This window comes from Salvelinus fontinalis, chromosome 7 (genome assembly GCF_029448725.1).
Source record: "Salvelinus fontinalis isolate EN_2023a chromosome 7, ASM2944872v1, whole genome shotgun sequence".
In the NCBI taxonomy this organism is placed as follows: domain Eukaryota; kingdom Metazoa; phylum Chordata; class Actinopteri; order Salmoniformes; family Salmonidae; genus Salvelinus; species Salvelinus fontinalis.
In genome coordinates, this window is record NC_074671.1 from 34,357,999 (window position 1) to 34,374,512 (window position 16,514).

Below are 16,514 nucleotides of genomic sequence, written 5' to 3' on the forward strand. Positions count from 1 at the left end.
CCGCACCGCTCCCAAAAAATCTGTCTAATATATATGACATATCTATCTTTCAGGGGGGTTGGGTTATTAGCGGAAGTCAAATTTTGATTGGCCCTTGTGTCCAATAAAGTGATCTTAATCTTAATTTACGTTGAAGTACAATTTCTTATGAATCATGGCTTCGAAGTACTAAGATTTTCTCCAGAGAACGAGTTCCATGCATCTTTAGGTTTTGGATTTGTCCTGTAGTGTTCTGTTGGTGATTAGCCTTTAAAAGCCTTTGACCTACTTTTTCCACTTGGTGAACTGAAAAAATAATATCTTGCGCAGTCATGTTAAAAAATATTTTGCAATGTTTAAGCAGATCCAATTTTACTTCCTAAGCAACTAATAATTAGATAATGCAAAATATTATTTGTTCGCTTCAAAGCCTTTATGAGATTCCTGTCAGTCAGAACAGCAATGCTACTTTTTCTTCAGTAAGCAACCGTTTTATTTTATTTTTCAACCAGTTTTTCAACTGCACCTCAACCGGTTTTGAGCTACCCCCCTCCCTACCCCTCTCTTTCGCACTCGCTCGTTCACTCTCTCATCTTCCACCTTGTTTTGAGAAAAAAGCTGGGTCCTGGCTGTCAATAGGAGCTGCTCGTCAGTTCATCTCTCAGCAGAAGAGCATCCCTGGGTGCCAGGAAGCCTCTTTGATCTTTGCATGGCACTGCACTTCCTGCCCGCTTCACACAGAGCTCGGAATACCAGATAAAAGGCATAACAGCCACTAATTTCCAGCCTCTTGTTTCCCAGTAAACGAAGAACCCCACCCCTGTTATCCGCAACCCCTTAACTAGAAAGCTGATAAGGTATCTCGTGGCATTCACATGACACAGCCCCTTGGCTAACAGCATTTTTCCTAATCAAATTAAACGGGTTATTTGCGCCGCCAAACTCTGTATGAATGAGTCCTGTCAATGGGATTTTAGGATTTTATAATGGGAATCAAAGTGCACTAAACCGGATTTGGCAGGGGTTTACAAATGTTCATTGTGTGTAGCCTACATTGCATCGTTAGTGGTGTTAAATAGCGAATTCATTTTATTTATTTGGATTTATTTTTCCCACTTTGACAAGTGCCACGTTAATCAATTGCTTCAGATTTGTTACCGATTTGTATACTGAATGCCGGATATGTTTTCCTCCAGAGTTGTATGTGTAGATTGATAATTTGTGTGTTTTCATTCAGGATGTATACCTTGCGCCATGTGCAGGATGCTTTCAGGGCGAACCGGAGTGTTGAAGACGGTGGAGCAGCTCTTAAACCAGGGCAGGGATAACCTAGACATCATCCAACGACAGGTAGGCTAAGCAACACACACACTGGTTCATGAAAGAACAGAGTTATTCCAGCGAGGATTTTGATGCTCACCGCATCATCTTTTCCCCCAACAATCATCAATCCAAAAAATGTTTTCTGTTAATCACCCACAAAAATGTCCCCTGGCCAGCATTTCTCTGTACTGTAGTTTCTAAGAACAGTGGGGATTCATCCTCCTACATTGCTCACTCCCCCTCGGGTAACCCCTCTACACAAACATGTCCAGATGCATGTAGATGAGCACCTGTTAAGTGTCTACCTGTCGACTCTCCCGCAGTGCCGCTGCAACAGAGTGCTAATCACAGCTGATGCCCTGCTGTTGGCTGCTTTGTCCCCATAATGCACTCCAACCTCCAAACCCATTCCCAGGGGATCATGGCGAAGGCTGCAACCCTCTCAGGTATATCTCCATCGGTCTGTCTTCTCGGTCTCCCTTTCTCTTCTTGCATATCATTCACTCTTTCTCTACCTGTAACTTCCTTCATACTGGACACATAGACCTGAACATGGTATCCACGAGTTCATCTGACTCTGGGGAAGTAGATGCCAAAATCCCAAAGTATCACTTTAACCATCAAGGTACGTTTCACTTTTGCTGTAGTTTGACTGACGGCTAACATACGTTAAAATATGTCGTTAGTAAAACGGCCACGTAGTCCATAATCTACACAGACGCACGCCATAATTAAAACGGCCAGCCATTGTCATACCTCTGTAGTGATGGGGGTGGCGGGGGGAAATCGAGTTACATATCGCAATATTATCTTTGAAAGATGAGTTTTTAAAAATATATATACATACATGCATACATACTGTGGGTAGTGCTAGTCTGCTGTACCTGTGCCAAAACGCTAGTATTTTTCATCCTTCAGCTTATTCTCCATCTTCTAAATAGTGATAATCCTCTCAGCAGTTTTATTTCCCTCACTGATCACACTCGTTCTCATGCTCTCTCGTCTCTCTGCAGCAGACATAGTGGACAATATGTTTGGAACATCAATTCGCAATATCGAATCGCAATATGTATCATAGAGCTGGGCGATTTATATCGAATTAATTTGAGGTTGTTTTATCACGGTATTCCAAATGCCTGTCGCAAGCATCAACTTGTTTTTTATGAGCACTTACGTCCGCTTGTTGTCATGTTTTTCATCTCATCTCCTTTTGCATCTTCCACTGTGACTGTGCACCTTCCCATTTACACACACACACACACACACATACACACACACACACACACACCAACCAAGCTCCTGCTACTCACAACAACAAAGATGAAAGATCACTTCCTCTTTGACGACAAGCGGTTTCAACTCACTATTTGCATTGGAGGTTTGGTCCAACCGAATTGGTCATATGGACACAAACACATTGAGATATTATTTTACTATAATAGACGAGAATCACATTTCAAAAGGCACTCTCACATCTGAGCTGTCTTTGTTGCAGGTGCATGGTAAAAGTTGAATATGATTAAGCTTTACGTATCAGAGCTCGTCAGAGCTCTCTCACAACTCCCATTATTAAAATGCAACGGAATTCCATATGTTGCATTATGACATTACAAATAATGAACAATTTACCGGTATAATCAGGTCATTTAAGTAAAGTGGCACTGCGGAAAGACCAAGAACCGAATGGGGCTGAAGAATACAACAAGCCAGGACCAAGTATTGAAGAGGGGAGATGCACGTGCAGCGCAAAGTAGTAAGAACTCCAGTCAGGAAGCACTCCACAGTACTGGAAATCTCACAGCACCCAACTGATGCCACCCCAGAAACCCAAGCCCAACCAACAAGATAATTAAATAGCCCAAGATGAGCGAAACCAAGGAATGGAACCAACTAGACCAAGACCTCAAAGTCCTAGAGCCACTAGCCGGGACAGCTTAATGGAAAGTTGACTCCTTCACAAAAAATAACTTATCTGGCGAGAGAATGCTCTGGCACAGTGGAAAAGGAGAATCGAACTACACACCAGCCAAACAGAGGGGCGATCCAACGCCTGAGGAGTTCAAAAGAGACGGGCAGTGATCTGGCCACCACTTCTGACCCGCCAATGGGAGGGTGTTACAATTCAGGGTCGAAACACCTGAGGAAAGCTCGACAATGTCTGATGATGATCAGCTTCTGGCCAAAGCAACAGTCATTGAAGCAAGTGACTGAAGGTGAAGCATCCCTAGATATACACTATATACAGTGGTTCCTCCTTTAAAAGTTACGTCATACTATGGCACACCTTGCGGGCTGCTGCAGCATTCTGTGGCACATTATCTGTCAAATGTTTTCTGTTATTGCAAGTAATTGCTAGTTTGACCACCAGAGGGCATCTTTGAGAAGCATTTGATAGTCTCCATATTACAAGCACGCGGGAGACAGGTTCAATCCCCCAACAGGGAGGAAGGATTAGGCTATCCTTGTAAATAAGAATTTGTTCTTAACCTCTCTGGTACAAGTGGGACGCTAGCGTCCCACCTCGACAACAGCCAGTAAAAGTGCAGGGCGCCAAATTCAAAACAGAAATCCCATAATTAAAATTCCTCAAACATACAAGTATTATACACCATTTTAAAGAAACTTCTTGTAAATCCAACCACAGTGTGCGATTTCAAATAGGCTTTACGGCGAAAGCACACCAAAAGATTGTTAGGTTAGCGCCTAGTCACAGAAAACCATACAGCCATTTTCCAGCCAAGGAGGGGGCTCACAAAAGTCAGAAATAGCGATTTAAATGAATCACTAACCTTTGATCTTCATCAGATGGCACTCACAGGACTTCATGTTACACAATACATGTGTGTTTTGTTCGATAAGGTTAATCTTTGTCCAAAAACCTCATTTGAAATTGGTGTGTAATGTTCAGAAATGCATTGTCTCAAACAAACATCCTGTGAAAGTGCAGAGAGCCACATCAAATAACAGAAATGCTCATCATAAACATTGATACAAGTGTTAAACATACGAATAAAGAAACTTCTTAACTTCTCTAGGGTAGGGGGCAGCATTCAGAATTTTGGATGAAAAGCATGCCCAAATTAAACTGCCTGCTTCTCGGGCCCAGAATATATGATATGCATATAACTGGTAGATTTGGATAGAAAACACTCTAAAGTTTTCAAAACTGTTAAAATTGTGTCTGTGAGTATAACAGGGTTTTTTTGGTATACGTTTTAAATCATGTTTCTAGTCTATTGCATAGTTACAATGTGTAATCATTGATGTCCCAGGAGCAGGAGTGGTAAACACTGTTGACGTGTGTAATTGTAATACATACATGCCTACACAGCCTCATTCAAAGAATTGAGTTTGAGACACCTGGTATTGGATATGACTGAAAAAGAATCTTACCTGAACCGCACCTTTTATTTGCCAAGGAAGAGTCCATGATCAGTGAATATATTCAACGTACAGGCTACAATGTGGGGGATCTCATGTGTGTTAATAACTACAGTACATGTATATAGGACTTGCATCCTTGGCACAATAAAGTTATTATATTCTACTCTATCCATAGGCTTCATTTAATGCCATTCAGACTTGAAGTTGATACAACCACTATGATAGATGCGGTTCATAGATAGGTTCTGAACTAATATTCATACCAAACGTTTTAGGGTCCTTACACAGATTGGCTACATACTGTAGCTAGCTACACATCCATAGGCATACATTTATTTTTATCCTCCAGTACACAATAAGTAGTTATCTAGCTATGTTACTTGAGCTGCTTTGCAAGGCAAGCTTACACAATTGTACATTCAATTAGCAGTAAATGCTTTAGCTAGCTAGATTCTTTACATCCACTGTTTCACAAGACAACAGCCTGGTTTGCTGCTTTTCTCAGGAGTCCCTAAAACATTAAACAACAAGAATTACAAATTCATTCTCCTAACACTAGCTAGCTGGCTAATGTTAGCTACTCAGAACTTGCTAAATAGCGATTTTCATAAATTAACTTTATGACAAATATGCACAATCGTTTGTCTCTACATTAACGAACATATTCCCCTCAATTGTACAGTTTTATCTTGACTTGTTATGACGTTATAATTACTTACATTTGCTTCCCCCGTAATCTTTTGTCAGCCATCTTTGCTGAAGAAAGTCACAAGGGACGGGTGGCTCGCGTCAAATTCGTCATTGGAACCACTCAATATAATTGGTCATATAAAAACTTTGGGACCCAAATGCATAATGAGTGCTCTAACTCCCCATTGTGGTGGTCTGGAGCAATTAAGCCGTGATGCTGGGTACCTCTAAGTCCCGCGGTGTAAGCTCGCAACTTTTAAAGGAGGAACCACCGTATACACAAGTATGTGGTCACCCCATCAAATTAGTGGATTCTGCTATTTCAGCCACATTTGTTGCTGACAGGTGTATAAAATTGAGCACGCCGCCATGCAATCTCCATAGACAAACATTGGCAGTAGTAAGGCCTTACTGAAGAGCTCAGTGACTTTCAACGTGACAACGTCATAAGATGCAACCTTTCCAACAAGTCAGTTCATCACATTTCTGCCCTGTTAGAGCTGCCCCCGGTCAACTGTAAGTGCTGTTATTGTGAAGTGGAAACTTCTAGGAGCAACAACGGCACAGCCGAGAGGTGGTAGGCCACACAAGCTCACAGAACGAGACTGCCAAGTGCTGTAGTGTTTAAAAATTGTCTGTCCTTGGTTGCAACACTCACTACTGAGTTCCAAACTGCCTCTGGAAGCAGCGTCAGCACTAACTGTTCGTCGGGAGCTTCATGATATGGGTTTCCATAGATGAGCAGCCACACACAAGCCTAAGATCACCATGCGCAATGCCAAGCGCCGGCTGGAGTTGTGTAAAGCTCGCCGCCATTGGACTCTTGAGCAGTGGAAATGCGTTCTCTGGAGTGATGAATCACGCTTCACCATCTGGCAGTCGACGGACCAATCTGGGTTTGGAGGATGCCAGGAGAACACTACTTGCCCCAATGCGTAGTACCAACTGTAAAGTTTGGAGGAGGAATAAGGGTCTGGGGCTGTTTTTCATGGTTTCAGGCTAGGCCCCTTAGTTGCAGTGAAGGCAAATCTTAACACTACAGCATATAATGACATTCGATGATTCTGTGCTTCTAACTTTGTGACAACAGTTTGAGGAAGGCCCTTTCCTGTTTCAGCATGAAGTGCACAAAGCGAGGTCCTTACAGAAAGGGTTTGTCAAGATCTGTGTGGAAGAACTTGACTGGCCTGCACAGAGCACTGACCTGAACCCCATCGAACACCTTTGGGATGAATTGGAATGCCGACTGCGAGCCAGGTCTAATCCTAAGTGCCCGAGCTCACTAATGCTCTGGTGGCTGAATGGAAGCAAGTTCACGCAGCAATGTTCCAACATCTAGTGGAAAGCTTTCCCAGAAGAGTGGAGGCTGCTGCTATAACAAATAGGGGACCAACTCCATATTAATGCACATGATTTTGGTTATGATGTTTGACGAGCAGTTGTACATATACTTTTGATCATGTCGTGTACACATGTACATGTACACATGTACACATACATAGTCCTAATGTGTTAAGAATCATACCATGTTGTGTTTTGATCCTGGCATTTGTGCTGTCCTGTTGCCACTGTTCTAGGTCATCATCTGGTTGGGGCAAGTTGTTCTCCATCCTCCCATCTAGGCTTGTTGACCATTGCAGCAAGTTGCGGCTGCTGCGGTTTCATGTGCTCCATCAGTGTTAGGATGTGCAGTTCAGCTGCTGCTGCTGCTGCAACAACAAAAAATGAAGATTGATAGAATTTGAGTTCCATACCATGTTTCTACATAGTGAGATCGAGGGGAAATGATTATTAGCTAGTGTAATACTGTATAAGAATATAACTGTTCCCTCCATTGGGAGTCGCTCTCAGTCAGTATCTCCGTATGTCTAAAATGGTAGACAACACAATGACTTTTACCAGAGTAACTTCCCAGTGGGAACATCGGGTGTATAACAGTAACAGTCACACAGTACATGACAAGTAACAGATACAGTACGTCACACTGACTAAGGAGAAATATGGTTAATATGAAAAGGCTATGTTGTAGCTAATATTTTAAAGATGCATTACAAGCTCAGCAAATCACCAACAAGTACAAATTAATCTGTGGGTGATGGTGATTTCCGAGTAAACGTGGCGAGAGAAAAAAAAGATTTTGAAGAAAAATACTCACTTTTGCTTCTTCCTTTCCCCCCTGCCTCCACCCACCTCAGCATCGGACTGTAAATCTGACGACTCACAGGTCAACAAAACCTTCAATTTCTGCCTGGCATTGTCTAAAAATAAATGTGTGTTTTGTTAAATACCTATTAGCAGGACACAAGGAACATTACAAAATAACTCACCAGTAGCCACTTCAATTGAATTGTCAACTTTGTTCAAAAGGAACATTTGTTGAATAACATGTTATTGGAATATAAACTATTATGACATTAAACAGTCAAGCAACATTATTGACCATAGTGATGTACTGTGTATATCAGCCTCAACTTCCCTTACTAGGTGATGCTTCTAAGGGCAGCTGCACTTCCAAAACAGATCTTCAGAAACAGAGCACACAACAAAAAAATGCATTGTCAACATACCAGCTTTACCATAGACTCAAATGCGCAGTGTCAATTCGGTCATCTTTCTTACAACTAGGCTAGAAGGTCACACCGTCTTCAAATCATTCCTCTGGCACAATAATTGGCGTCCTTGCTTACAATGAATTGTACTAACAAAAACATCTGAAAAGACAGAACAGGAAATTAGCATTCCATAAATTCAGTGATACAAATACAGCTAGTGTTAGTCATACTCTATCAAAGTGTACTTGCGTCTATTTTTTGTCCAGAAGCAAGTGATGAACGCTGTGATAGTCAGTAACATTCTAATTCAGTTAACCCTTCTGACCACACTCAAAATAATACTTAAGCCGCAGTGTTTTGTTTTAAAAATGTAAAATAAAAATATATTTTTCATATCATTTAAACTTCATAAATATTAAAATAATTGAAAAGTGACACCCACCCCACTACTCTTTTGGCTTTAGTCCTAAATATGCATTAGAGGTAAGGTCACAAATCCCTTCCTATAGGGCAGAACTATGCATTTCTGAAAGATACTTTGGCAAATTTGAGTGTTTCTGACGGTTGGGAAATTCTGGATATGTTAAGGAAGGATGAGCTGAATGGGTAACTGAAGAATTGTGACTTCTCTGAGAACTTTGTACATAACATACACTCCATCACTACGTTTGACAAGGTTGTGTATGACACACACATTGTTTCCAATGATACAAATAATATCCCCTATTGATACTTTAATGGCACATTGCTCGCTGTACATTTCCTGATATTGTGCTGTCCCGAAAGACCACTGAGAATAAGACCAGCAAAGTGTTGCTTTTTCAACGGACAGACCAAACCAGTGTTCTTCGCAATATGTTTTACTTCAGACAGTCTCCTAATGACCTGGGTGACGGGAAATTCTGGCTTCCTCACAAACTTCATCTTGAAGGTAATTTTCAAACGGAAACGCAGAAATTGAGTCTAGGCAACCTTGCCGTTGCACATCAGGTGAAAGATTAACTAACCCATGCACATTTATAGACTAGTTGGTCTTTTCCATATATCGCACCATAGTGGCTGACAAAAGTTGTGAGCAATGTCTGTGCATACTGACGACGAGGAGCTAAAATGGAAATGCCACAAAAGAGCAGCATGAAGTTGTTGTACGCGTTACTGTCAAGAAACGAAGCCAGAACAACAGGACGTGTATAGCAGAAACTGCCTAAACTCAATTGCCTTCCAGCGGTCAACTTCTCTGGGTTTTCAGGCAAATTAAATGTGAGGGTGCGTTTCTATGAGATGGGATGATATACTGTCCATAACTTTGGCAGGCAAACAACATTTAAGAGAACATTTATCACAACCCGAATACCCATTGTGATCCTTGGTGGCTTTTAACAAAATGTCTTGCAGGGGTACAACCTATTACACTAACTTTAAAAATAGCCTTTTCTGTTCAAAAGTAAACCCTTGCTCTTATTCCTGAAGCTCTTTAACAAAATCTCTAAGGAACTCCTCTACTGAAGTGTTTTTTTTTAAGCCCACAGTAAAGTCCAATTGCAACAGGTTCCTTCATGTTTGCACTAATTAAGAGTCCTACGATGGGCCATAGTTGAATGTTGGAGCTCTTAAAGAATGCCAAGCCATCTATGTTGATTTGTAAGAGGGTACAGCCATCTGTAGTGGACGCTACTGTTTTAACGATTGCCTTTTCTTAGAGAGATGTAAAAATTCCAAAATACTGATACTGACCTCCAGCCTTTTCAAGAATGATGTATTGAGTTTTGGTCCTATGCACAGTCCTAGCATCTTTGGGCAGGTCCCGGTGGTGGAACCATAAGACTCGGTAGAGCTGTCAAAGCAACCATTGAGATGCCAAAGGTGAGGGCCCAGTTGGATGGCCTATCAGCGAGGATACTTGGTGGTTCTAAATGTGGTTAATCAGAATCCTGATTTTGAATCAGATTTCCTCATACCAATCTACATTATCCTCATAACCACCAGGATCTGTATCCATGTCCTCATTATCTATGGGATCAGAGTTGTCTATGGGGTCAGTCACCTTCTGCAACTGATTCATCACCTACAGCTAGGCCTATGTCACTTGCTACACCCATCCTACAGTCATCCCTAATGTGTCCAAGTCGCCTATCTAAGTCTACACGTGCCCTCTGCCTTAGTCGAGTTAGGCACTGGTGCTGTCTTCCTATTCATTTCTATTTTCTAAAAAGGAATTTTCAAAGACATAAGAGCAAGCTTTCCGCCTGTTGAGTTATTAATATCTTTGTTCAAGCAACTATGTGAAAAACTAACCTCAAACAGTTGGAAGGAAAAGTAACAGCACAGAGACTAGGTGATCGAGACGAGGAGAGAGAAGCAACTGCATAACAACTACTGGTTGTAATATCAATATTAGTAACTCATTCTGAAAGAGAGGAGAGTCGCAGGTCTTGCCTCAGAAACCAGGATTGATTACCGCTGTGAGATGTCCGAGACTATCAGAGAGAAAGAGACTGAGAAAGGACAACAAAATGTAACTGTACTGAATGACTGTAGGCTTCTGTAAAGAGAATCAACTGCTATATACACTTGCTGAAATATTATTATAGCAAATTTGAGGAAAGCTCTACCGAAGTTCTGTCAACACATTGCCTGTAGTAGTCGCGCATCAAAAACTGGATCATTGTTACTCCCCCTTCCGGGATGGCTACAAGGCCCTCCCCTGCCCTCCCTTCGGAAAATCGGATTACAACACCATCTTGCTCCTTTTTTTATTTATTTTTTATTTTACCGTTATTTTACCAGGTAAGTTGACTGAGAACACGTTCTCATTTGCAGCAACGACCTGGGGAATAGTTACAGGGGAGAGGAGGGGGATGAATGAGCCAATTGTAAACTGGGGATTATTAGGTGACCATGATGGTTTGAGGGCCAGATTGGGAATTTAGCCAGGACACCGGGGTTAACACCCCTACTCTTACGATAAGTGCCATGGGATCTTTAATGACCTCAGAGAGTCAGGACACCCGTTTAACGTCCCATCCGAAAGACGGCACCCTACACAGGGCAGTGTCCCCAATCACTGCCCTGGGGCATTGGGATATTTTTTAGACCAGAGGAAAGAGTGCCTCCTACTGGCCCTCCAACACCACTTCCAGCAGCATCTGGTCTCCCATCCAGGGACTGACCAGGACCAACCCTGCTTAGCTTCAGAAGCAAGCCAGCAGTGGTATGCAGGGTGGTATGCTGGTACCTTCTGATAGACAGAAACTCAACACGTGTACTTCTTGTTTAAGGTCTAGTCAACGCTGGTCTGACCAATCGGAATCCATGCTTCAAGATTGTTTTGATCACGGGGACTGGGACATGTTACAGGTTGCCTCTGAGAATAACACGGTGACTGAGTTCAAAAGGAAGTGTATAGGGGATGTTCCTACTGTGACTATTAAAACCTACCCAAACCAAAAACCATGGATAGATGCCAGCATTTGCGCAAAACTGTAAGCGCGAACCACCGCATTTAACCATGACAAGGTGACTGGGATTATGGTTAAATGCAAACCATGTCGTTATTCCTTCCGTAAGGCAATCAAACAGGTAAAACGTCAGTACAGAGACAGTGGAGTCGCAATTCAACGACTCAGACACAGGACATATGTGGCAGGGTCTACAGACAATCACGGATTACAAAGGGAAAATCAGCCATGTTTAGGACACCGACGTCTTGCTCCCAGACAAGCTAAACACCTTCACCCGCTTTGAGGATGGCACAGTGCCACCGACGCGGCCCTCTCCCAAGGACTGTGGACTCTCATTCTCCGTGGCCAATGTGAAATAAGACATTTAACCGTGTTAACCACGAGAGGACTTGAAAATGAGCCGGAGCTGAGAGGATCATCGAAACTTAAGGTATTTTGGTTTCAGTGCATTTTCTTTAAAAAACATGTAAACGCAGCAAAAAAAGAAACGTCCCTTTTTCAGGACCCTGTCTTTCAAAGATAATTTGTAAAAATCCAAATAACTTCACAGATCTTCATTGTAAAGGGTTTAAACACGGTTTCCCATGCTTGTTCAATGAACCATAAACAATTAATGAACATGCACCTGTGGAACGGTCGTTAAGATACTAACAGCTTATAGACGGTAGGCAATTAACTTTTTAGGGATAGGGGGCAGCATTTTCACTTTGGATGAATCGCGTGCCCATAGTGAACTGCCTCTACTCTGTCCCAGATGTTAAAATATATGCATATTATTATTACTATTGGATAGAAAACACTGAAGTTTCTAAAACTGTTTGCATTATGTCTGTGAATATAATAGAACTCATATGGCAGGCAAACTTCCAAACAGGAAATGGAAATTCTGGGGCTGGTTGATGTTAAACTCATCGTGTTTTCACATCCCAGTAAGATATGGATCTGTTCGCACTTCCTACGCCTTCCACTAGATGTCAACAGTCAGTAGAACGTGGAATGAAGCCTCTAGTGTGATGTGGGGCCGGATGGCAGCTATTTGAGTCAGTGGTCTGGCAGAATGCTAGTTCCTGGTCACGCGTGCTAGTCATGATATGGCCATGTGTTCCATTACTTTGTAGACAAAAACGAATGCTCCGGTTGGAACGTTATTTGATATATTTGATAACAACACCCTGAAGATTGATTCTCTACTTAATTGTATCAGTTTATTCGACCTGGAATATGACTTTTTGAAGTTTTCGTCCGAGTTCGCCTGGACCGGCGCCAGCGTTTGGACATGTGAACTAAACGTGCTAGCAAAAGTAGCTAATTGGACACTAGTAATGGACATTATCGAACAAAACAACGATTTATTGTGGAACTAGGATACCTGGCACTGCATTCTGATGAAAGATCATCAAAGGTAAGGGAATATTTATGATGTAATTTTGTATTTCTGTTGACTCCAACATGGCGGAGAAATGTTGTGTATTTCTGAGCGCCGTCTCAGATTATTGCATGGTATGCTTATCCTAAAGTTTTTTTAAAGTCTGACACAGCGGTTGCATTAAGAACACGTGTATCTTTAATTATATGTAAAACATGTATCTTTCTTCAAAGTTTATGATGAGTATTTCTGTTATTTGACGTGGCTCTCTGTAATTACTCCGGATATTTTTGAGTCATTTCTGAACATGGCGCCAATGTAAACCGAGATATGTGGATATAAATATGCACATTATCAAACAAAACATAAATGTATTGTGTAACATGATGTCCTATGAGTGTCATCTGTTGAAGATTATCAAAGGTTAGTGATTCATTTTATCTCTATTTCTGCTTTTCTTTGGCTTATCTTTGGCTGGGAAAAATGGCTGTGTTTTTTGGATTTGGTGGTGATCTAACATAAATATATGTTGTGTTTTCAATGTAAAAGATTTTAAAAAATCGGACACGATGGGTAGATTAACAAGATGTTTATCTTTCATTTGCTGTATTGGACTTGTTAATGTGTGAATGTTACATATTTCCCAAAAATATTTTGGAATTTCGCGCGATGCCTTTTCAGCGGAATGTTGTGGGTGTTCCGCTAGCGGAACCCCTGGGCTAGAAAGGTTTTAAGGTCACAGTTATTAAAACTTAGGACACTAAAGAGGCCTTTCTACGGACTCTGAAGAAAGATGGCCAGGGTCCTTGCTCATCTGTGTGAATGTGCCTTAGGCATGCTGCAAGGAGGCATGAGGACTGCAGATGTGGCCAGGGCAATACATTTCAAAGTCCGTACTGTGAGACGCATAAGACAGCGCTACAGGGAGACAGGACGGACAGCTGATTGTCCTCGCAGTGGCAGACCACGTGTAAAAATGGGCTGAGAGAGGCTGGACTGAGGGCTTGTAGGCCTGTTGTAAGGCAGGTCCTCACCAGACATCACCGGCAACAGCGTCGCCTATGGGCACAAACCCACCGTCGCTGGACCAGACAGGACTGGCAAAAAGTGCTCTTCACTGACGAGTCGCAGTTTTGTCTCACCAGGGGTGATGGTCGGATTCGCATTTATCGTCGAAGGAATTAGCGTTACGCCGAGGCCTGTACTCTGGAGCGGGATCGATTTGGAGGTGGAAGGTCCGTCATGGTCTGGGGCGGTGTGTCACAGCATCATCGAACTGATCTTATTGTCATTGCAGGCAATCTCAGCGCTGTGCGTTATAGGGAAGACGTCCACCTCTCTCATGTGGTGACCTTCCAGCAGGCTCATCCTGACATGACCCTCCAGCATGACAATGCCACCAGCCATACTGCTTGTTCTGTGCATGATTTCCTGCAAGACAGGAATGTCAGTGTTCTGCCATGGCCAGTGAAGAGCCCGGATTTCAATCCCATTGAGCACGTTTGAGACCTGTTGGATCAGAGGGTGAGGGCTCGGGCCATTCCCCCCAGAAATGTCCGGGAACTTGCAGGTGCCTTGGTGGAAGAGTGGGGTAACATCTCACAGTAGAACTGGCAAATACGGTGCAGTCCATGAGGAGGAGATGCACTTCAGTACCTTATGCAGATGGTGGCCACACCAGATACTGACTGTTACTTTTGATTTTGACCCCCCCTTTGTTCAGGGACATATTACATTTCTGTTAGTCACATGTCTGTGGAACTTGTACAGTTTGTCTCAGTTGTTGAATCTTTTGTTCATACAAATATTTACACATGCCGAAAATAAACGCAGTTGACAGTGAGGACGTCTCTTTTTTTGCTGAGTTTATATAGCCTATCAATGTGTAGGTATACTGTGTAATAAAATCGATAACCAAATAAAGGTTAAATAAAAAATATTGTGTACTAAAAACGTGAATGTGTTTTTGCAGAGCATACAACCATGCCGACAACCATCCGTGGAGATCAGTTGACAAAGGGCTGGACATCGGGCCGCACCGAAAAATCGTTGCCAAGAAAGCCGTTTGTTTTGCTAGATTCTTAAAATGTGTACACAGCATTTGTGTGTTGGGGTCACTTTTAATTCTTAATTGATCTACCGTTTCTATCATAGGCCACTGTAATTGAAGGGGGCTCAGGGCGGTACCATTCTGTTCATCTGATGAAGGTGCGCATGGATCAGATTCAAACGAATCTGATTGAAGACCGAGATTGAAGGCAGACCAGCAGAAAGAGAAACATTATCTGAGGGCAGAGATACGGGCAACAGCTGACACATTGGTCTAGAGCCAGGCGGCATTGGCGGAGAGTCAGGCAGAGAATGACGCATTGAAGAGTGTGAGGAACGAGATGGAGTCACAATCCATGCCAGGAACACCTGTGAGCTCTGGAATTCCACCTCCGACAGGCAGAGTCAACATACCTGGCGGTTCATCAGGTCGTCGGTTCACCCTGACATTTCCATTCCTCTTCTGACAACAGAACTTGACCAACTGCTCACTAGGCACAGCAAGGGCCGTCCGGACCGTTATGCGGTTCTGTTATAACCTAATAAAGAAATGCAGGTGGCTTATATCTTAAATGCTTTAAACGTTTTATTATCCAAATGTAGAAGCATATACTGTACAGTACAGTATTTTTTCATCAGCATCTTAATGCTTTCGTTAATAAAATAATGATTAAAAATACTCTTTCAAAATGCCAATGCTTATTTAATATGGATCCATAACGGATTACTATGTGAAAAAATATCACTGAATTACAGAAATATTGGAACAAAGTTGTCTAATGAAGGTAAACAAATAGTTTCTTACTGGAAAATACTCTTTCAAACACACACGGTCACGTTGTACAGTGCCATTATGGCTATTAGCAGGTAGCTGGACAATAGACATGCCTAGAAGGAGGGTAGGGTGAATTCTGTCAAACGTATTTCTTAGTTCGTTTGGCTGTATCACAACTGGCTGTGATTGGTTGCAATTTCAGCTTAATCCACCAGAAAAGACAAAACAAATAATACAACTAAAGGTATTATTATGTATCACATCCAACCGTGATTGGGAGTCCCATAGGGCGGCTCACAATTACCGCAGCATTTCTCTCCCTCTAAAAACAGAAATAAATGTTTTGGCCTTTACAAATATTATTTTTGCCTTTATTCAGATTACAAATGCTCACTTTAAATCAGTTTTTTGTTTTTTAAACGAATTAACCTCCAAAATAGTTATATATTATCAAGTTGATGGCACAGTCATACAGCCCGGCACCTACATAGAGCTGAGTGACTCACTCATTCATGGCTTTGGATCAAAATAAATATGTACTAACATTCTTTCTGAAAGTCTTTAATAAAGAAATGTTTTGGTTATCCTGACCTGGACACCATGTACAGTATTATAATAGCCCATTATTGGGCTATTAGTAGGACAATATACCTTTATCAACACCTCTCTGTATTTTGATGCTTTGTGGATGGGGCTTCCCCAGTGGCGCAGCTGTCTAAGACACTGCATCACAGTGCAAAATGCATTGCTACAGATTCAGGTTCGATACCTGTGCCTGCCGCCACCGGGAGACCCATGAGGCAGGCGGCTTTAGGTTTTAATTGAGAATCTTCCAATTCTCTATGTAATTTATGGCGGAGAGTCACGTCATATTTTTCTATATACTGCAGGCTTACCGTAGGCGACATGAGTCTCACTAGTGTTGAGTAATGTGG

At 42.1% G+C, this 16,514-nt stretch overlaps 1 protein-coding gene and 1 long non-coding RNA gene across 7 annotated transcripts in view; both read left to right on the plus strand.

The window, feature by feature from the left end:
* The window catches only part of LOC129859440 (uncharacterized protein C18orf63-like), a 187,998-nt gene that overhangs the window by 52,051 nt on the left and 119,433 nt on the right, over nt 1–16,514 (plus strand). For 5 of the 6 annotated variants that reach the window (XM_055929252.1, XM_055929248.1, XM_055929253.1 and 2 more), the window contains exons 2-3: nt 1,217–1,329; nt 1,626–1,748. In XM_055929252.1, coding sequence (XP_055785227.1) covers nt 1,657–1,748 — 92 coding nt within the window. In that variant the 5' untranslated portion in view covers nt 1,217–1,329; nt 1,626–1,656. Of the gene's footprint in view, nt 1–541; nt 837–1,216; nt 1,330–1,625; nt 1,749–16,514 lie in introns of those variants that run through there. The other variant, XM_055929251.1, reaches the window with a different exon arrangement.
* On the plus strand, nt 1,755–15,483 carry LOC129859444 (uncharacterized). The gene is made up of 2 exons (XR_008760162.1): nt 1,755–14,818; nt 14,910–15,483. It is a non-coding gene; the product is annotated as an uncharacterized LOC129859444 (long non-coding RNA).